We start from the raw sequence: 23,204 nt of genomic DNA on the forward strand, positions 1-23,204 counted from the left end.
GAATACCGCGGGCCTATTCTAACCCCCGAACCCGCAGGGGGAGTGTCCTCCATACATTTGGGCAGCAGATTCTGGGTCCTTGCGGCGGACTGCTAACGCTTGTGACAGTTTTCACACCCAAGTGTCTTCAAATTTTTAAAAAGTTTGAAACATGCACAAACCGATACGCACATAAAAATTAATTCTGCCAGAAATGGCCACATCAGCACAACGAATGCAAATATCAAAGAGAGGCAAGCTTTCATACAACAAAAGTGAGGGTCACTGCGTATCGAAGCAGCCTCAAGATTAGCATGAGCATGTCAAATAAATGCAGTTGTTTTCATGAAATATTTTAGTGTGTCTAATGTAAAATAAAACCTTTGTTTCTATGTACATTTTACTTTCATTTAGATCTCTTTCATTCGATCGCTGTTTTCAATATTGTTTTCGAACCACTGCAAACAATAGCAGCAGGTAGAAGTTGCCAAATTCAGGTGTTCTGCTCGGGGACTGATTAGGAGAGTTGCCGAATCCGTGTTTGGTTTTCCACCAGCAGGTAGAAACTGCCGAATGCGTGTGAGCCGATTTATATAATTTTTGTCGGAATGTCAGGCACCGGTAACATGTCCTCAAAAACAAATACGTTCCTTATGAAAATCTTGAGTCGACAGTTAACAGGTTCCTCTGTGTGATAAGTATATGACGCTAACAATGGTGGCCTTTTTTCATGTGGCTGTGGCACCTGCAGAAATTAACTCCGTGTTCGTGGGTAATCTTCCATTCAAAGTAAAATAGTGCGTTCTTGCCGTCTTTTGTATGTTTCATAGTCATTTTAGTTTACACTTACTTATTACATCTACGAACGGTTATAAAATGACGTATTTATCACAACTTGTCGAGTATATTATTCACCTATGTGATGGTAGAGCCATAACGTTAAGAGAGATCTATCCTTTAACAACGTTGCCAGATTCGCCATGGTAATATTATTGTATTTAAATAATTTCGGCTGAACTCTAAAATGTCTTTTTAATGAAAGTTGTTGTATGCGCGCAAATGTCAATGGTCTATAAAATGAACGACCAAGACTATTAGCATGAATTCTAGGCGTCATATTGCACTGAGATACGAAGTAGCAAACTTTTATCGAATTGCACAAATCGACACATATTTGCAAATGAAATAATAAAAACGTTTTTTATTCAGTTCATTGTTGCGTGGTCTTTTCTCACGGTGTTCGCGAGACTTACTACAAAGTGTAAAGTGCGTTGTGCTGCCATCTCTGATGGATATAGTAAAAGATGTCGGCATTGAGTCTTTCACAGAGACAGTTTGCTGTGCTGTGAGAATCAAGATGGCGACCAGCGACGACGAGCCCATGCACCTATACGAAGTGTTTCAAAATTGTTTTAATAAGATTGCAAATAAACAACCCGGTAAGTCTACCATTTGAAATTAATCGACCGATATCATTACATATATAATGGGGCTGCTGACATTGAGAAATGCTGTAGAATGTCTTGCATGCATCATTTCGCTTCTCTGTTTGGTTTCTGTCTCAGACGTTTTGACAGAGGTTTTTGACAGGCGTTTGGCGGAATTCTTGAAAATTAAAGTCTGACTGTTCCATAGAAGCTTTTTCTAACAACAAGTGGCTGATATATCTTGATATATATGCTTCGTTCATACATTTGTTGCGTACAACTTGGTGTGGTATCGACATTGTTTTGGTTTTGGAAGGTCATCACAGACTGCGGTATGAAGCCCAACAACTGTCTGAAAGTAAAGAAAATTGCACACAGACATCATATATGCTAAGTTTCCAATAGAACGTACCGCCATCTGTTTGCTTTCGATGTTTATACTGTGGTTTCTTTGCGTGACAGTGTGATACTGACAGACATTTTCTCCAGATACAACGCTCATGTCATATAATGCTCGTTGTCGTTGCCTAGCTGACTATACGTGAAATTGACAACAAAATACTTAACATCCACAAGCTGGTATAATGGATTTGAATTGACATAAATCTGCTGGAAACATTTCCTTAGTCCAGTGTATATGTCAATGACTAAAGTGAACTGATAAATTTACAATAATAATGAAGTAGTACGATGAGAAATACCGAAATATTTTTAGAATGATAGCCTTATAAAAAAGATTAATTTTCTTGTAAAGAAAACGTGCGATTTACTTTCGTCTCTCAATGTTACTTCCCATGGTATGAACGAATCAAGCAGTATGAAATGCGACAATTGAGTGTATTTCACGTTCCCAGTGTGTATTATGTTCTCTAAAACATTGATCTGAGGTACTTATTAAAAAAATTGGCCCTGTAAACATGAATTGTAATTACAGTTTTAATTAAATGTAGTCAATGAAGTTGTTTATGTAGTGTCTTGAGCACACTGGTTGTTTTCACCTTGTTTTGATTTTCTTTAAACACAGTATTTCGTCATCAACAGTTTTACCTGTATTAGGTTTGAGACACTTGTTGACAGAGCTAATATCCTACTGAAAGTTGTGTTGATAAATATTTGCAAGTTCTTTACATTCTGCTTTGTGTAAATTAAAACACTAGTCTAAGTGAATAATACTCAGATTAGATCCTGTGTACATAAATTTTGGCATAATTGTTTAGGAAGTCTTAAGTATATTTGATAAACATGCATATGTCAATGGATGAATTCATGCACACACATTGATAGGGTTAGTATGTGTTTGACTGTGTTATTTTGCTCTTCTGGTATCCTTTGCAGAATGACTACTATTTCACAGGATTCGTTTATTTTTAAAACAATTGCTCCTGCATTAGCTGTAACGTTCTGTAGTATTGTGTGATTGGTTTATAGGGGACTGTAACTGTCACACTAATTGGTAATAAGTTCACAGGAAATGGGAGATTTTAACGGTGACTGAAATGGCCCACTTGCTCCCTTTCTTGGCCAGACATAAAACTTTTTGTTAATGCTTTTGTAATGTGATACGGGAAGTTGACATTTACTACCCATGCATGAGTTCCTTTTATGGATTACCATATGTTGAAGGGTGGAGGTTGTTCATTTCACTACTGTGTTAACTTTCTGTGAAACAGTCATAATGGTGCCTTATGAGCGTCTGTAAATGAAAATAGCCATGACATGTAGATTGGAATGAGCCCACGTACCCCGCCATCTTGTGCGGTTAATGCTGCTGTCGCTGTCTTCTACAAAGTGGATGGATATATCTCTCTTTAAATCATTTTTTTTGAAGCAGTAGAATGAAGTTCTCTACATTGCACTGTTCATTAAATGCTTTGTTTGAGTGGTATTGCCTTGACGTGTGAAATGTAGCTTAATCAGATGTTTCTGTACTCCATTCTGTGAGAATCCTGTGATGGAATTGTGAGAAATCCGGACTCTTCCACAAATAATTTCTCAGTTGACTGTTTCATTCTAAAATACACAAAAATAACAATCCTCACAATATCTGTCATGTTAGAACTTTGTTTGGGACTCATATTTTCATGCATCATTACATGAAACCATTGATGTCGTGTCTTCCAAAGTGTGTATGATACTGTTTGAAGATGCTATAAATTCAGATTTTTGTGAAGATTAATGTATTTTATTACACACACACACACACACACACACACACACACACACACACACACACACACACACACACACACACACACACGGTGTCTTTCCATTTTTGTTTAGTGCAGTCTTGCAAAGTTTTAATGGTTTGGAAACTCATGACCACACGATGAGGAAATTATTTTATTTCCTTTTTTGATTTCATTCTTTTAGAAGAGTGAATATTTCTGCTAATGCTCTTTTACAAGAGTAAGCATAAGGAGGCCATATGTCAGTGGGTACAAAATAACTACTACAGGTATTTGTGTTCGGGAATAGTACTGGAAAAAATGAAAGTAAATATATGAATTTTGGAATAAATTTGTGTGATGTATGTTCACCCTATTTGCTTGATGGAAGAGCCTCAGCACAGTGTGTCAGAAAATTATCACAACTGTTCAATAATAGTGGTGTTGGTTGTGCTGGTGGTAGCAGAGTTCTTAATTTGTGTACATCACTGGACTACATTGTAGATTTTTTGTAGTTTATGTATGATACACATTCATAAAATACTTACACAAAATACTTGCTGTGCATTTTTAATTTGTGTGGCATAAAGTGCATTAAGTATGGTGCAGGCATAAGTGGTGGGTTATGCTATGGAACTGTATCTCAATACATCCATTTTTTTTCTGCATTCACATTTGTTGAATTCACTAACTCGCAACCAAACTGTCAGTTTCTAACCTGATCGTCAGTTGGGCTATGCAACAGATCAGTCGTGTTGCCACAACCAAGTTCACAGGTGGGGTGGTCTGTAATACTCCAGCATTATTGAGAGAGTATTAATTAGAAACTACTTTATACTTTCTCCTACATTTGATGCAGTGACAAAATATTTGAATACAGTTCTATACACAATATAGTTTCAAGTGTTATAGGCTAGTGTGTTCTATTTTACGTTCAGTATGAAAACAAGATACAAAGGACATTTGTTAGCTAGCTAGCAAACTGCTGCCCAAACAGTTTTTCTTTTGTTAATATCTAGCTTGGATTTCATGCTCCACTCTTGTTCATTTTGTTTTGGATGGTGGTAGTTCATGTTATTTTTAAGTCATTGCAACAAATTTACTATATTGTGAAATGGCTCATGAGATGTTTCAAAGGGAAGCTTAAATAAAAATGTTCATTATTAAAACCCGTTGCTAACAATGTCGGAAAGCCGTGCAGCATAGTATATGCACATAATTGTTCCGGTGTGTGCATATGTTGAAGCTAAGTTGGACTTGGGAGTATAGTGTATTATTTATAGAAATTGCGTCTCTAAATCACCATGATCAATTCTTGTCACCAGAATATTTGTCTGTCTGGTTCACAAGTGCAGATCATAAGATGATTACTGGATTTCGTTTTCTTAATAGCCACTTTCCAGTACGACAGCAGTAGGTCTATCATAAGCGTATTGTAGAGTATACTATGTTTGTGTTTTCAATAAAAGAAAACAATTATTCAGTAAAATGTGTCTGCTTGTGATCCTAACCGATGATTATTCTGTTGTAATCATAAATGCCGTACATTCCTGATAGGCAGATTTAAAAAAGAAAAAAATGAAACAAGAAAATACACCAGTAGTCATTCTGAAATTCTCACATTTTAAGTCCCTTCATGCCAAGTAGTATAAAGGTTAGAAAACCTCATTTCATCATTAATCAAAGAACTGTTCTCTGGGAGTACAAACTTCTTGGAAGTTTTGATGTTATAATCACGATGTTACTTTTGTATCACACATTTGTCTGTGAGATACTGTGCAATTTCAGCCTTGTCCACTAAGTTCGTATGCTGTGTATGTTTACCGTCATTCTTGCTTCTGTTGGTGACTGGACAAGTAACATATTTCTGAGTGTGCAAATAAAGACAAGCACTCAATAGAACAAAAAAACCAGTTCAACATTGCAAATTTTTACTTTTTTTTTTTTTTTTTTTTTTTTTTTTTTTTTGGCAGAGGCAAATTTTCAAATCATCATAACATAGTCAAAAAGAGATTTCCAAATATGTCAAAAGTGTGCAATGAACATTTACTGCTATCTGTATGCATTGTAAACGTTCATTGCACATTTTTGACATCTTCAGAAATGCCAGTTTTGTCTGTTATGATGATTTGAAAATTGATCTTGGCGCAAAACTAGTCATCCAGTGAAAAATTTGCAATTTTGGCCTAGTTTTTGGTTCTGCTGCTTAACAGAAGTTGCTGACCCAAGCTACTTCAGCATGTTGGAAGTTCATAGTGATAAGCATGTTAATACACAGCATTGCTCATTCTTGGTGGTATATTTATCACACTCAACACTTCAATACTGTGTTGAATTGTGTGTTCAGAATCACCATGAGATTGTGAGACTTTCTTAACAGTGATAAAAGTAGGCTTTAAACATTCCAATTTTCATAAATAAGCTGTTACTTTAATTTCCAGCTTGTGCGGTGGGCATGTCGGACACCGCTCTGAATCTTTTATTCTGTTCTCAGTATTGGTTGAGGTAGTGTGTATCATGCATATTACTAGGTTGATTTTCACTGATGCTGGTTGCAGCCTTCTACCACTAGAGGGCTCCAAATTGTAGCATGTAATATGGCAGTGTTTTACTTAACGATGTTGGTACAAGAGACACAGCATGCTGTAATCGATTTTAAAACTGCAGTAAATGGGCCTCCAATCGAAATTTCTGAGAAGAATGAGAGCTGTGTATGGTGATCATTGTATTGACATCAGTAGCCTAACCTGCAGTGTTGGGTGTTCAACGTTTTGACCCCTAGAAACAACAGAGCAACAGTAAAGTTCTACTAAGAAAGTTCACCGACCCCAAAAAAGTTAAAGACCATGTCATCAGCAGAAAAAGTTATGCTTACGGTGTTCTAGAGTGTTCAAAGTGTGGGGCATTTGGAAATCATATCTAAAGGCATCACCATAAACTCTGCACAGTACTGTGAGACCCTTGGAAAACTGAATGCATGAATGCAAAGAGGTTGTCCACACAAAGAGCACCCTGTGCTTCAGTATGACAATACCAGGCCACACACAGGTGCTGCAGCATCAGCAACAATCTAATTGCCTTGGGTTCACTGTCGTCGATTATCCTCCACACAGTCGTGACCTGGCCGTAACCAATTTTCATCTGTTTCCAAAACTTAACTGTGTGTCGCACAGTGTCCACTACATTGTACAGCTTTGAATGTTTGATTTTTTGACATTTTCAGTCAGTCCTGAGGCTGCAAATGCACACAGTCCACTGCAACGGGCAATCCCATCTGTTTTTGTGCCATACATGCATTTGCAGTCTCAAGACTGATTGAAAATGCCAGAGCAGTGACTATTAAAAGCTGTTCACCGCAGTGCAGATCATGTGCCATGGGATTATGGAACACTTCAGAGGATTCACTTCAATAGTGATGAAGCAGTACAAACAGAGGTGAGGTTGTGGCTCTGTCGTCAAACATTTTGCGGTAATGGTGGGAACAAACTGGTATCTTGTTGGGAGAAATGTGCTCATTGCCAGGGGCACTATGTTGGGAAATAAATATTCAGACATGAAGAGTAATTATATAGAATGTTAATAACATTTGTTTATTTAAAAAAACTTCAAGAGTTTTCACTTAAAAAATTCTGGGGCATTACATATTGGCACACCCTTGTAAGTACCAAATTTAGAACCCTTGTATTACCTTCCCATTGCAGTTAATGGCTTTTATCTTAGTTTCACGTTACTTGTTCAAAATTCATCCTTTATGTTGACTTAACATGTTATCTTTTATTAAGGGGTTACTATGAATAACTGCTTAATATAACAGTAAAAAATTTGATACCTCTAGAACAGCATGAAGGGTCTTGTGATCCCTAAAGAGATTTACATTAAAAATCAACAGCATGATTAAAGTAAGGCTTGTACTTTTGTGCTCATTAATATTGCATATATACATGGTAATCAAAGCCTTACCTCAAAGGTCTAATACCTTTAGATTACCATTTTGGATTTAAAGAAATCACTTGTCTATCAAGTAATGTGGCCCATCATTAAAATCGTTCAACAGTTGTTCATTTATTTTACTTGTTTGTTGTTAAACATTGATATTAGCCATGGAGTGAATTATTGGTAATTTCAGAAACCATTTTCAGCTGACAGCACTTTTTTCTAGATGTCATTGGTCTAGTTATCTTTGCAAATTCCTTAAATACGTATTTTGTATTTTTAGTTGTGCAGTGTGACATCTGCCTCTTCATTCCAGTCTTCCTGCTATACTGCCCTTTGTTGTTTCCCATTTGTGAGTTCATTTGCCAGTTGAAGAGTGAATGCCTTCCTCTTTTGGTTATTTGCTAGTAAGTGATACATGCATTTATTGCTGCTATGTCTAGGATATTGTAAGAGAGATACATCAGCCATCTCCTGCAAGGAGTCGTAGTCAATCATTTGATCCACATCATTCATATCATATTTTATGGTGTTATAAATGGTAACACTTTCTGCTTTCTTCTTTCTTTGTCACTCATAGCCGCTTCCAGATGTGGTGTGCTGAGAATAATGAAGTTGTTATTCTTCTACCCTTTGTAACTCTTTGGGTTCATTCTGGCTTATCATTTTTTTTCTCAAGGTGATGAAGTGTAAATCAAAACAGTTCTTCTTCACACAGTTGGGGATATCTCAGGAAAGCTTGTTCATTCTTCCTGCTTACATTTCCTTCTGTTGAAGTGAAGAAGCTGTCTGTTGGGACATCCATTCCTTCATTTAGAAATGGTTCCATGAGACAAAGTGTGATACACCGATAGCTGATTGTCGGGTCAGCCTTCGTTCTCACCATTGTAGAGGAAGGAATTGCAAAAGCACTTTGATGCCTTGCCTATAGCTATCCAAAACCTGTGTCCACATCTGTCAGATTTATTTGGCATAAATTGGAGAAACCCGCACCTGATTTTACCTGGAAGTAACTGCTGATAAAGTGTAATACTCTCACAGTGATAGGAGCAGCTGAGGTAATTTTGCATTAACTTCTTCCATATTCCATTTCCTTGCAGGTGTGCATCTGGGATAGCAATATTTCATCTTCTGGTATTTCAGAAATAACATTTAACTTGTCAGCAGGAATGTGATGAGCTCAGAACATCTCGTCAAATCGAAGAAATCTGATAAGTTTGAGGAACCTTTCTCTAGTCATTTTACCCCATGATAAAATTTGGCCCCCAGGTGCACAATCAAGTCATCCAGGGACATGCCTTCAGCAGAAAAAGCACCTCTGGCATACATGATATCAGTCATTGGCTCAGATTTCCCAAGTAACATTAATGACAGTCATGTACTCAGTGACAGGTATATGCTGTGAGGCCCTCTTTCCAGATGATGGCATGATAGGAAGCTTCCTTTCCACTCCATCTTCAGCAGTCATCATCACTGTTGGATCAGTTATCAGTTCACTTCTCTGACTGCGGCTGTTGTGAAGAGAATTGAGACATCTGGCAGGGTAGTGACAGTATCTCTTCATTCTCACTCTGATCATCATCTGTTGTCTCTTGAGGAAAATCATCATAACCATAAGGCACATCATATTTCATTATCTGTGTTCTTCTGAATATACTAAATTTCTCACTTACTAAGACGATGCTGCTGTGACACATGCCTCTTATAGGCAAAAAATGCTGACAAGACCAATAACGTCAATATTGCCGAAACATTCAATCACATTGTCAGGCACCCTAACCTTTCTGATAATGTGTGGATACTTCCTGTGCTCAAATTATTCTCAAGACCGTGACCTTGCTGAAACCCAAGGTAAACAGCTCAGAGTTATTTATTGAGTCAAGGAACATACATTGGAAAGAGAAATTAGATCCCATCGAAGAGGATGTGTTCATTGCAGTTGACAAAAATATTCTCTCTATTGAGGTCAAATTTAAATGTGACAGTGAAGTTATCTGGGCACTTAAAACAGGTCTAGATGAAATCAAGTTACTTATCTTATGCTTTTACCGGCCACTAAATTCCGTGTGACAGCTTTAGAACCATTCAGAGAAAGTCTACGCTCAGTGGTGCGTAAATACCCAAATCATGAAATATTAATTGGAGGACACGTCAACCAACCAAGTATAGACTGGGACGTCCGTGGATTCACTGCAGGTGTTACAGACAGATTATCTCGAAAGTTCCTTTGAAAACGTTTTCTGAAATCTGTCTTGAGCAGCTAATTCAACAACCCACACGCAGTGGAAACATTCATTTTAGACCTTGTTGCTACAGGCAGACATGACCTAATGAATGGCATCTGTACAGAGACAGGATTGGTGACTGGTGATATCATCATAGCAACTTTGGTTACTAAAGTGAATAAATTAATCTAGAAGGCTAGGAGAGTATTTCTGATAGAGAGAGCAGGTAGGCAGTTGTTAGCACCCACTTAGACAGTGAGAGGACATTTATTTAGTTCCAGTGCGATGGACGCAGAGGAATTATGGGCAACGTGTGTATGGATTGTAAATCGTGCTCTGGAGACGTACACTATGTGATCAAAAGTATCCGGATATCTGGCTGAAAATGACTTAAAATTTCATGGCGCCCTCCATCGATAATGCTGGTACTCGATATGGTGTTGGCCCACCCTTAGCCTTGACAGCTTCCACTCTCACAGGCATACATTCCGTCAGGTGCTGGAAAGTTTCTTGGGGAATGGCAGGCGATTCTTCACGGAGTGCTGCACTGAGGAGAGGTATTGATGCCGGTCGGTGAGGCCTGGCATGAAGTCGGCATTCCAAAATGTCCCAAACGTGTTCTGTAGGATTTGGGTCATGACTCAGTGCAGGCCAGTCCATTACAGAGGTATTATTATCATGTAACCGCTCCACTACAGGCGGTGCATTATGAACAGTTACTCAATCGTGTTGAAAGATACAATTGCCATTCCTGAATTGCTCTTCAACAGTGGGAAGCAAAAAGGTGTTTAAAACATCATTGTGGGCCTGTGCTGTGATAGTGCCACACACAACGAGGAGCGCAAGTCCCCTTGATGAAAAACACGACCACACCGTAACACCACCGCCTCCGAATTTTACTGTTAGCACTTCACATACTAGCAGATGATGTTCACCGGGCATTCGAAATACACACACCCTGCCATCGGATGGCCACATTGTGCACTGTGATTCGTCACTCCACACAACGTTTTTCCACTGTTCAATCGTCCAGTGTTTACACTTTTACAGAAAGCGAGGCATAGTTTGGCATTTACCGGAATGATGTGTGGCTTATAGCCAGCTGCCTGACCATGAAATCAAAGTTTTCTCACCTCCCGCCGAACTGTCGTAGTACTTGCAGTGGATCCTGATGCAGTTTGGAATTCCTGTGTGATGGTCTGGATAGATGTCTGCCAATTACACATTACGAACCTCTTCAAGTATCGGCGGTCTCTGTCAGTCAACAGATGAGGTCGGCCTGTACGCTTGTGTGCTGTATGTGTCCCTTCACATTTCCACATCACTATCACATAGGAAACAGTGGACGTAGGGGCATTTTGGAGTGTGGTAATCTCACGTACAGACGTATGACCCAGGTGACACCCAATCACCTGACCACGGTTGAAGTCCATGAGTTCTGGGGAGCACACCATTCTGCTCTCTCACAATGTCTAATGACTACTGAGGTCGCTAATACGGAGTACCCGGCAGTAGGCGGCAGTGCAATGCACCTAATATGAAAAACGTATGTTTATGGGGTGTCCGGATACTTTTGATCGCATAGTGTATGTGCTGGGTAAGTGGATTGAGAATGGAAGATGCTACTGTGGGTTAACAATGAAATTCACAATATGCAGAAGAAACAAAGGCTGTTGGACTCGCAGTTCAAAAGAGAAGACACAAATGAAAACAGGTAAAAGTTACTATAAATTTGCGTGTCTGTGAAAAGATCGATGCACGAAGGTTGCAACTACCACCACTTCATGCCTTAGCAAAAGACTTATGTGAGAACCTGAAAAAATTTAGGTCCAGTGTAAAATCGCAATGTGGATCTAAAGCTTCTAGCCCATCAGTTGTTGCCAGTCTGATGTGGCATTAGAAGATAACAAAATTAAGCCAAGGTCTTAAGTTTTGCATTTTAAAAAAATTGTTCACATAGGAGAATCGTGCAAATATACCGTTGTTTGACCATCACACAAACTCCTGTGTGGAGGACATAGTAATAATGATCCCTGGTGTAGAAAAACAATTGAAAGAGTTGAAAGCAAATAAGTTGTCACATCCTGATGGAACCCCAGTTCGATTTTACAAAGAATACTCTACAGTATAGACCCCTTACTTAGCTTGTGTTTATTGTGGATCTCTCGTGCAGCGCAAGCCCCAAGTGACTGGAATGAAGCACAGTTGACTCCTGTTTATAAGAAGGGTAAAGGAACATACTGTCAAAAGTACCGACCAGTGGCTTTAACATCGGTTTGCTACAGAATACTTGAACATATTATCAATTCGAATATAATAAATTTCCTTGAAAGAGAAAAGCTTCTGTCCACAAATTAGCATAGACGTGAAACCATAGCTCGTGTGAAACTCTGCTTGCTCTTTGCTCACATGATATCCTGCGGACTATGGACGAAAAGCAACATGCAGATTGCATATTTCAGTGTTTCCAAACATCATTTGACATGGTGCCTCGTTGCAGACTGTTTACGAAGGTGCAAGCATATGGAATAAGTTCACAGATGCGTGTGTGGCTATAAGACTTCCTAAGTAATAGAACTAGGTATGTTGTCCTCGATGGCGAGTATTGATCATAGATAAGGGTATCATCAGGAGTGCCCAGAGAAGTGTGATAGAACTGCTGACATTTTCTATATACTGGGTGATCAAAAAGTCAGTATAAATTTGAAAACTTAATAAATCACAGAATAATGTAGATTGAGAGGCACAAATTGACACATATGCTTGGAATTACATGGGGTTTTATTAGAACCAAAAAATACAAACGTTCAAAAAATGTCCGACAGATGGCACTTCATCTGATCAGAATAGCAATAGTTAGCATAACAAAGTAAGACAAAACAAAGATGATGTTCTTTACAGGAAATGCTCAATATGTCCACCATCATTCCTCAACAATAACTGTAGTTGAGGAATAATGTTGTGAACATCACTGTAAAGCATGTCCGGAGTTATGGTGAGGCATTGGCATCAGATGTTGTCTTTCAGCATCCCAAGAGATGTCAGTCGATCACGATACACTTGCAACTTCAGGTAACCCCAAAACCAATAATCGCACGGACTGAGGTCTTGGAACCTGGGAGGCCAAGCATGACGAAAGTGGCGGCTGAGCACACGATCATCAACAGGCGACGCGCACAAGAGATCTTTCACGCGTCTAGCAATATGGGGTGTTTTTTGTTCTAATAAAACCCCCATGTCATTCCAAGTATGTGTGTCAATTTGTACCTCTCTATCTACATTATTCCATGGTTTATTAAATTTTCAAATTTATACTGACGTTTTGATCACCCAGTACATAAATGGTCTGGTGGAGAGGGTACATAGCAGCCTGCTGCTTTTTGCTGATAGTGCTGCGGTGTATGGGAAGGTGTCATTGTTGAGTGAATGTAGGAGGATCCAGATGACGTAAACAATAATTCTCTAAAGATACAAAAATGTAAGCTAATGCAGATGAGTAGGAAAAACTAAATCATAATGTTCGAATACAGCATGAGCAGTGTACTGCTCGACACAGTCATGTCGATTAATTATCTAGGTATAACACTGCAAAGCCGTGGGAAATGGAATGAGCATGTAAGGATTGTAGTAGGGAAGACGAGTGGTTGACTTTGGTTCATTTGGAGAATTTTAGGAAAAAAATGGGGTTCATCTCTAAAGTGCCCACTGTAGGACACTAGTGTGACCCATATTATAATAATATTTGGGATCTGCACCAGGTCAGATTAAAGTAATAAATCACAGCAATTCAGAGGTGGACTGCCAGGTTTGTTACCGGTGGGTTCAAATAACACACAAGTATTGCAGAGATGCTTCGGGAACTCAAATGGGAATCACTGGAGGGAAGACTACATCCTTTTTGATGAGCGCTATTGAGAAAATTTAGAGAACTGACATTTGAGGCTGACTGCAGAGTGACTCTACTGCCACCAACATACATTTCACGTAAGGACCATGAGGGTAAGATTAGACAGATTAGGGCTCGTACTGTGGCATATAAACAGTCGTTTTCTCTTGTGCTATTTGTGAGCGGAACAGGAAGGGAAATGACTAGTAGTGGAACAGTGTGGCCCTTTCCATGTGCTGCATGGTGGCTTGTGGAATACATATGTAGAGGTAGAAAATGCTGTTCATATACCTTTGTAATTATGGCACCCGTAACATACTAAAAAGGAGTTACAGTATGGTTTAGTTGACCCCACCAGTTGTTCAGTATTTACTTCATAAAATTTTCATAAATGTGTGCAAACCCAGTGTTGTCAGAAGTAGAATACAAAGGAAAATTAATGGAGTTTGTTGGGAAAATGTTAAAAAAGTAAATTAATTATTGCAGAAATGAAAGTTGAAAGGTGCCGTTTTACACCATTTGCTGCTCTAGTGTTCTACTTTGTTCCTGCATGTTTAAATGGAGATATGCTGTTCAGTAGTAATAACACATTTGTGACTTCATAGTATTTATTTTAATTGCAGAATCAGAAGCAATGATACTGTCATTTCGTGTATCATACAGAAGAGCTTTAAGACAACTGCTATATAAAAATAAAACAAGATTTCTATGTATACTATTAAGATATGTTGCGCGGTGGCTCAGTTGAAGTCAGATCAGAAATCCAAATGTTCAGGTTTTGAGTCTTGAATCCCATACTGAGAAGTAACTCTCAAATCAGGCACTGCACTACAAATGTAAAAATTGCCAACTTGCATAGTTTCTTAAAGTGCCTTCCTCCCTCCTTGGGATTGATCGGAGATGAATTGCCAATCAAAGTAGAATAAACAAGAGCCACATCATTCTCGGAGAGTGCTTATCTGTGCATATCAGAAATAGAAAAGGTTAATGTGATATCAGAAAACTGCAAAAGCATCCGTGATAAGATACCAGAATTAGAATCGTATGTTAAAGGTAATAATCCACAGATAGTATTATTAACAACTGGTCAGTTGAAACCAGAAGTGAATAACCATGAAATAGTAAATTCAGATTGGAATATTTGTCATACGGATAAGTTAGACGCTGAAAGGGCGGTGTATTTATAGCTGTAGAGAATCTTATAATATCTACTGTGGTTATCATGGAGTCAAAATGGAAAGTAATCTGGGTGATTTTAAGCATCAAAGGTGGGTTAAAAATGGCAGTCGGGTGGTTTTATAGACAGCCTGTATCAGGAGCTGTAGTGATAGTGCTTCAGTGGCAACTTGCAAAATTTTGTGACTAAGTTTCCTGATCGTCTTATTGAAATTTGGGGTGGCTGCAACTTGACAGTTATAGAATGGTAAAGTAATGTGATCAAAACTGGTGCCAGGGGCAGGAATTTGTGTGACATTTTTCTGAATGTCGTGCCCAAACATTAATTGAAGCAGATAGAGAATCAATTTGAGAAGGTAATGTCGTAGACTTCTTAGCAACACATGGACCTGTGTTTTCCAAATAGTTACTGTAGAGAAGGGTATCAGTGATCATAAGGCTGTGATAGCAACCATGACCATGAGTTTTACAAGGAATTGTTGAGAAAAGTTGGAAAATATTTTTACTTAGCGAGAGTGATGGGACACAAATTGCCACCACAGATTCAGAAAATATCGTTCTTGTGCAACACAGCAAGCTCTTTATTCCCATGAAGTAATAAGTGCTGTCGACATGGGATCTCAGATTGATTCCATATTCCTAGATTTCCAGAAGGCTTTTGATACCGTTCCTCACAAGCAACTATTAATCAAATTGCGTGCATATGGAGTATCGTCTCAATTGTATGACTGGATTCGTGATTTCCTCTCAGAGAGGTCACAGTTCGTAGTGATAGACGGTAAATCATCGAGGAGAACAGAAATGATATCTGGCGTTCTGCAAGGTGGTGTCATAGGCCCTATGCTGTTCCTGATTTACATAAATGATCTAGGTGATAATCTGTGCAGCCCCCTTAGATTGTTTGCAGATGACGCTGTAATTTACCATCTAGTAAAATCATCAGACGATCAATTCCAATTACAAAATGATCTAGAGAGAATTTCTGTATGGTGCGAAAAGTGGCAATTGGCACTAAACAAAGAAAAGTGCGAGGTCCTCCACATGGGTACTAAAAGAAATCCGATAAATTTTGGGTATGCAATAAATCGCACAAACCTAAGGGCTGTCAATTCGACTAAATACCTATGAATTATAATTATGAGCAACATAAATTGGAAAGACAACATAGATAATATTGTGGGGAAGGCGAAACAAAGACTGTGCTTTGTGGGCAGAACCCTTAGGAGATGCGACAAACCCACTAAAGAGACAGCCTACATTACGCTTGTCTGTTCTCTGCTGGAATATTGCTGCGTGGTATGGGATCCTTACCAGGTAGGATTGACAGAGGACATCAAAGAAGGGCAGCTCGTTTCATGTTATCACGCAATTGGGGTGAGAGTGTCACTGATATGATACATGAGTTGGGGTGGCAGTCACTGAAACAGAGGCGGTTTTCTTTGCAGCGAGAGCTATTTACAAAATTTCAATCGCCAACTTTCTCTTCTGAATGCGAAAATATTTTGTTGACACCCACCTATCTAGAGAGAAATGATCATCATAATAAAATAAGAGAAATTAGAGCTCAAACGGAAAGATTTAGGTGTTCCTTTTTCCCACATGACATTCAAAATTGGAGTGGTAGGGTAGTAGTATGAAAATGGTTCGATGAACCCTCTGACAGGCACTTAAGTGTGAATTGCAGAGTAACCATGTAGATGTAGATTGCTGAGTGTCTGAGTAGTCAACATCAGGTATTCAGTGCTGAGGATGAATATGTGGAATACAAATTGAAAAAAATTCAAGAGCATTGTTCAGTATGCATTAGACAAACATGTTCCGAGCAAGTTCTTTATGGATGGGAAAGACTTACTTTAATAGCCATGTTTGAAAACTATGTAAACAAAGAGAGCTTCATCGCTGAGCCAAGAGAAGTCAAAACTTAGCAGGCAGACAAAAGCTAAGCGAAGCAAAAATGAGCATAGGGAGAGCAACGAGAAAAGCATCAGTGACTTCAAAATTAAAATTTTGCCAACTGATCTGACTAAAAACCCTGAGTGGATTTGGTCTATATAAGTGCAGTAAGCAGATTGAAATCGTCTGTTGAGTCACTCAGGGACTATACTGGCATTGAAATACGAGAGAAGCCTGAAGTACTGAATTCAGTCTTCCAAAATTGTGTCACTATGGAAGATAGTGATACAGTCCCTCCTTTCAATCATTGTATGAACCCTGAAATGGCAGATACCCAGATAAGTGATTGTGGAATAGAAAAGCAGCTACAATTGCTTAGTAGTGGAAAGGCATCAGGACCAGGTGAAATACCTGTAAAATTCTATGGAAATTATGCAAAAGAACTTGCTCACCTACCAGCAGGAGTTTATCGTAGGTTGCTGTATCAGTAAAGGTTACCTAGTAACTAGAAAAAGTGAGTGTCATTTCCGTTTGAAAAAAGGGTCATAGGACAGATGCACATAATTGTAGGTCTATATTGCTGACTTCAGTTTTGAATATGTTGTATGGTATTTATTATAAAATTTTTGGATGAAAAAAAAAAAAAAATATTCATTCTGCAAACAGAGATCTTGCAAAACTCGGCTCACTCTGTTCCTCCCAGCGATCCCAGTGCTGTAGAGATCAGCATAAATTGATGTCATGTTCCTAGATTTCAGGAAATCCTTCCTGCACTGCCGTTTACTGAAAGAAATACAAGCTTACTGAGTATCGAACTAGATTTGCAATTGGATTCAAGTCTTCCTTGCAGAGAGAACTCAACACTTCGCTCTTAATGGAACAAAATTGACAGGTGTAATGGTAATTTCAGGGGTACCCCAACAAAGTGTGATAGGACCATTACTGTCCACAATGTATACAAATGATTTTCTAGAAAATGTTGGAAACTCTGTAAGACTATTTGCAGTTGATACGGTTGTCTACAAGAAGGTTTGCAATGCCAGATTTTCAAAAGTACCTGCAGAGGACAGAAGAGTGGTGCAGGGACTGGTAGTTGACCCTGAATGTAAATAAGTCTAACTTATTCTGTGATCACTTACCTTGGTATTTGCCATTTCTGTGTGTATATGATGATTGAAAGGAGGGACTGTGTTATGGTCTTGCACGCTGAACATAGGAGGAGAAATCCACTACTTTATAATTACACCATTGACGAAGAAATGCTGGAAACAGTATCTACCATAAAATATCTAGAAGTAACCATCCAGAGGGACCTTAAAAGGAATGACCACATAAAACAAATAATAGGTAAAGCAGATGCTAGACTGCGATTCATAGGAAGAATCTTACAGAAATGTTACTCATTCATGAAAGAAGTGGTTTACAAGATACTTGCATGACCGATTCTTGAGTATTGCTCATCACTCTGGGACCCTTACATGTAGGACTGATTTGGGGAGGGGGGAGGGGGGGGGGGAGAGAGAGAGAGAGAGAGAGAGAGAGAGAGAGAGAGAGAGAGAGAGAGAGAGAGATCCCCATGAAGAGCAGTGCATTTCGTCACAAGATCGTTCAGTTGACTGTAGAGCATTACAGAGATGTTCAACAAACTCCAGTGGCAGGCACTATAAGAGCAGTGTTGTGTGTCACAGAGTGGTTTATCACTGAAATTCCAGGATTGTATGGGATGAGGTGGATAACATATTAAATCCTCCCACATACGTCTTGCGAAATGACCATGATGAGAAATTACAGCTACTGCAGAGGTTTACTGACAATCATTTATTCCACACCATTCATGAATGGGACAGGAAAAGGGGAATCACGTAGTGGTGTCAGAAGTATCTTCCATCACACGTAATCAGGTGGCTTGTTAAGTAATGCTGTAGACATAGTGATGAAAGGTTAGACTGAAGTTTATCAGCACTAGAACTTTGTGGAAACACTGTTACTCAATTCGAGAAATTAAAAATCACCCTTCAAATAATCTATTTTGTATTTTCTAATATTTCCTGAATTTATTACTCCCTTTTTGCCAATCAAACCATGAACTCCATTTAAATTTCCTACCATTCTTCTGTACATGTGAATAACTTGACTTTTTCAGGAAGTTGGATATTTGAAAGTAATGGTACATCGTTTGTTGAATGAACACAACTTCTGTACAAAAATGAATGTTACCGTTATTTTTTCTGAGCAGTTTCTTCCTACTATAGCACCCTCTATAGTGTTACAAAGTAGCTTATTATTGTTGTTTTTCATCCCTGTTTGGTCTTTGGCTCTTCCGTTTCATGTATATTTATGTACTCATATGGTCCACAGCGCAATGCAAGCATTTCTAGTTAGTGCAATTTTTAACGACCTGCATGTTATGTGTCACAAGAGCAACTGTCTTCATTGACTACTTGTAGGATACTATATTGGTGAAAAGAGAGATTCCAGCTGACAGATCTATCACCATGAAACACACACATGCACTCTCTCTGTGACACACAACTGAGATGTTTGGAATGTAACAGAGGACATCGGCCTAATATCTGCTGATCTTAGGCCATATGCCATCACTTCTCCTCCCCATGCTGGACATTTAAAGTTAAAATTATTTCAACAGATAACCTGCCAAGAAAAATCAGCATTCTGTCAAACGGAAGTATCCAACCTTTTAAATGTTAGCTATAGTATCTTACTACACCTAAGATCACTTAAAATACACAGTACTCAGATGACCAGTTTCAACTTTTGATTTCCATCTCCAGATGTGATTTCTCCTTATGTAGGTGGACACCAACAAAATATTTTCACACTCTAAGGAGAAAGTTGGTGACGAAAATTTCATGAGAAGATCCTCCCGCAAAGAAAAATGGCTTTATTTCCCATGTCCTCCATCAGTCCTATGTGACGCGGATACCATGCACAGTGACACTCCAGGAGATGGTGGGCAAGTGTAGACCTAATGTAAGCACTCCCTTTAGTAGCCTTTGCATTTTCTATGTGTTCCATCAATAAATCACAGCCTATGGTTTACTTTCCCCACATTGTCATAATCACATATTAGGACAGACTGAAACTAAAGTATTATCATGTGCTACTTAAATCTTAATTTCAGTTTCTTCTGATATATGATTATATGATATACACTGAAGATCCAAAGAAAGTGCTACACCTGCCTAATATCATGTAGGGCCCCCATGAGTACCCAGAAGTGCCGCAACACGATGTGGTATGGACTCAACTAATGTCTGAAGTAATGCTGGAGGGAATTAACACCATGAATCCTGCAGTGGTGTCCATAAATCTGTAAGAGTACGAGGGGGTGGAAATCTCCACTGAACAGTACGTTGCAAGGCATTCCAGATATTCTCAATAATGTTCATGTATGGTGAGTTTTATGGTCAGCAGAAATGATTAAACTCAGAAGTGTGTTCGTGGAGCCACTCTGTAACAATTCTGGATGAGTGGGGTGTCACATTGTTCTGCCACAATTGCCCTAGTCCATCAGAATGCACAATGGACATGAATGGATGCAGGTGATCAGACAGTATGTTTATGTACATGTCACCTGTCAGAGCCGTATCTAGACGTATTGGGGGGGGAGGGGGGTCCCATATCACTCCAACTGCACACTGCACACGCCGCACACCATAAGAGCTTCCAACAGCTTGAACAGTCCTCTGCTAACATGCACGAGTCCATGGATTCGTGAGGTTGTCTCCATACCTGTACAAGTCCATCTGCTAGATGCAATTTGAGATGAGACTGGTCTGACCAAGCAACAGCTTTCCAGTTATCAACAGTCCAATGTCTGAATTGATGGGCGCAGGTGAGGCATAAAGCTTTGTATCGTGCAGTCATGAATGGTATATGAGTGGGCATTTGTCTCCGAAAGCCCATATCGATGACGTTTTGTTGAATGGTTTGCAAGCTGACATTTGTTGATGACCCAGCATTGAAATCTGTAGCATTTTGTGAAAGGATTGCACTTGGGTCACATGGAATGATTCTCTTCAGTCGCTGTTGGTCCCGTTCTTGCAGGATCTTTCTCTGGCCACAGTGATGTCAGATATTTGATGTTTTATCAGATTCCCGATATCCACGGTACACTCGTGAAATGGTCGTATGGGAAAATCCCCACTTAATTGCTACCTCGAAGATGCTGTGTACCACCGCTCGTGCACTGACTATAACACCACGTTCAAACTCACTTAAATCTTGATAAACTGCCATTGTAGGAGCAGTAACCGATCTAACAATGGTGCCAGACACTTGTTGTCTTACGTAGGTGTTCCCGACTACAGAGCCATATTCTGCCTGTTTATGTATCTCTGTATTTGAATATAGATGCCTATACCAGTTTCTTTGGTGCTTTAGTGCTTAATTCATTGACATATTTTATAACACTTCATGGTGATGAGAATGCTTATCTGGAATTGTTATACATCTCGACAACGCTGTTAGATTAATCACATCTGAAGATGGCAATCGAGTGCTGAACTGTAATGTGTATATCGTAAATTTTTAGCAATCATGGGTGTAATAAATTATTATACTTATATGAAAAGTTGAGCAGCATGTTATTTCCTAACCTATGCTATACCTAACAAAACTATAGTGACTCTAAAACCAGATAAATTTGCACGTACACAGAGGTGCACCAAAAGTAGTTTTTACTGTGAACTGATCATAAATTAAACAAGAAAGGAGCTGTTGCCTATGTTATGTAGATGTGGGTGTAAAAGAAATGATCATCAAGAGTTGTCATGGCATAACAAAGAAATATTTCATGCAAAATTGCTCTGCAGTCTTTCTAAAGAGCATACAGTAGTGCAGGGCTTTGAGAAGTATCCTGGGTGTTAGATGGGTCAAAAGCCTTCTAAAGAGTAACTTTAGCATGGAGCTTGCTCCTTGCTTCAGTGAACCTTCTCATTTTTGTGATACAGAATTTTTCTGCATTAAGAAAACTTCTGGAGTATGGCTGATGTGTTCCATATCACGAGAAGGAACCACCAGTTAACTGTACTATTCATGTCATTCTGCAAAACAGTATTAGAGAGAGAGAACTTCATTCCTAGCATGCTCTGACAGAAGAGGTAATTACAAGTCAAATCTTCTGGACCAAGGAATTCTCAAAAGTTTGCAGTGAAACAGAGGAAACCTTTCTTTATTGATATGATGTTCCACAGTTATCACAAAACAAGAACTTTTTTAAAATTAATGTGCATGTCTCGGTCAAAATTTCTGATTAGTGACGAAGGGAATATCGCCTTTTATGGGGAACTTGTATACAGATTAATACCTCCATCGAGATACAGATCTACCAAAGTTCAAAAACCAGCCTTTGGTTCAAGGTTTTGCTACTCTGTTAAATTGACCAAAAATTTCTATGCATTATTTTACTGCAGTTCACTAGGACCTCTTGAGTAGCCTTCCTATAGCTCTGATATTTTCCTATGTAGCCCAGCCTTGCAAAGACTTAATGGACTTGCAGTGCTCCACAGAAAATGTGCTCAACAAGCATGATACAAAGCAGTTGATTAGAAATTATTGTGTATAGTTAAAATGAGGTTGGTCTGCAAAACTTTCCTTTTTTTCCATTGCTTATGGGTGACAGTTGATACTGAATTTCATAAATTATCTGGTGTTACGATGATTGAAAATCCACTTGGGCAGTTGCTTTATGTGTTTGTGTATCATCCAGAGTAGGAAGATACTGTTTCATAAAGTACCCTTTCACCTGACTTAAGAAACAATCGAAGAAACAGTCAACTTTCCTTTTTTGGCTGTCAGATTTTAACACTCAGTTTTTTGATTTGCAATTCTGCACACAGCATATGCCTGTCCATTACCTTCGATTAAGCCTCACGAAATCATGTTTCTTCTTAGATATAGTATAAAATTGTAAATGAAAAATTTGATATATTGCTCACTAACATTGAACTATCCTTCATAAATCTGAAGGCAATCATTGGAATGACATGAGCATCTATTTTGCAGTATGTGAACAAAGCACTCAAAGTCAGTTGCTTGTGGAGTGTAGGCGTGGATGAAGATTTTTTTGTCGCCGTTTGCAAAATGGCATACAGTTTTGTTGGAGTGCCATTATAACATGTTGTTGTTGTTGTTGTTGTTGTGGTCTTCACTCCTGAGACTGGTTTGATGCAGCTCTCCATGCTACTCTATCCTGTGCAAGCTTTTTCATCTCCCAGTACCTACTGCAACCTACATCCTTCTGAATCTGCTTAGTGTATTCATCTCTTGGTCTCCCTCTACGATTTTTACCCTCCACGCTGCCCTCCAATACTAAATTGGTGATCCCTTGATGCCTCAGAACATGTCCTACCAACCGATCCCTTCTTCTGGTCAAGTTGTGCCACAAACTTCTCTTCTCCCCAATCCTATTCAATACTTCCTCATTAGTTATGTGATCTACCCATCTAATCTTCAGCATTCTTCTGTAGCACCACATTTCGAAAGCTTCTATTTTCTT

General features: G+C 38.9%; 1 protein-coding gene across 2 annotated transcripts in view; it reads left to right on the forward strand.

Moving 5' to 3' along the window:
* The first annotated feature begins 1,325 nt into the window (after nt 1–1,325).
* Nucleotides 1,326–23,204, forward strand: part of LOC124723200 (transcription factor 12) — a 748,137-nt gene continuing 726,258 nt past the window's right edge. For both annotated transcript variants that reach the window (XM_047248392.1, XM_047248393.1), the window contains exon 1: nt 1,326–1,418. In XM_047248392.1, the coding sequence (XP_047104348.1) occupies nt 1,337–1,418 (82 nt within the window). In that variant the 5' untranslated portion in view covers nt 1,326–1,336. The remainder of the gene's footprint in view (nt 1,419–23,204) is intronic.

This window comes from Schistocerca piceifrons, chromosome X (genome assembly GCF_021461385.2).
Source record: "Schistocerca piceifrons isolate TAMUIC-IGC-003096 chromosome X, iqSchPice1.1, whole genome shotgun sequence".
In the NCBI taxonomy this organism is placed as follows: Eukaryota; Metazoa; Arthropoda; class Insecta; order Orthoptera; family Acrididae; genus Schistocerca; species Schistocerca piceifrons.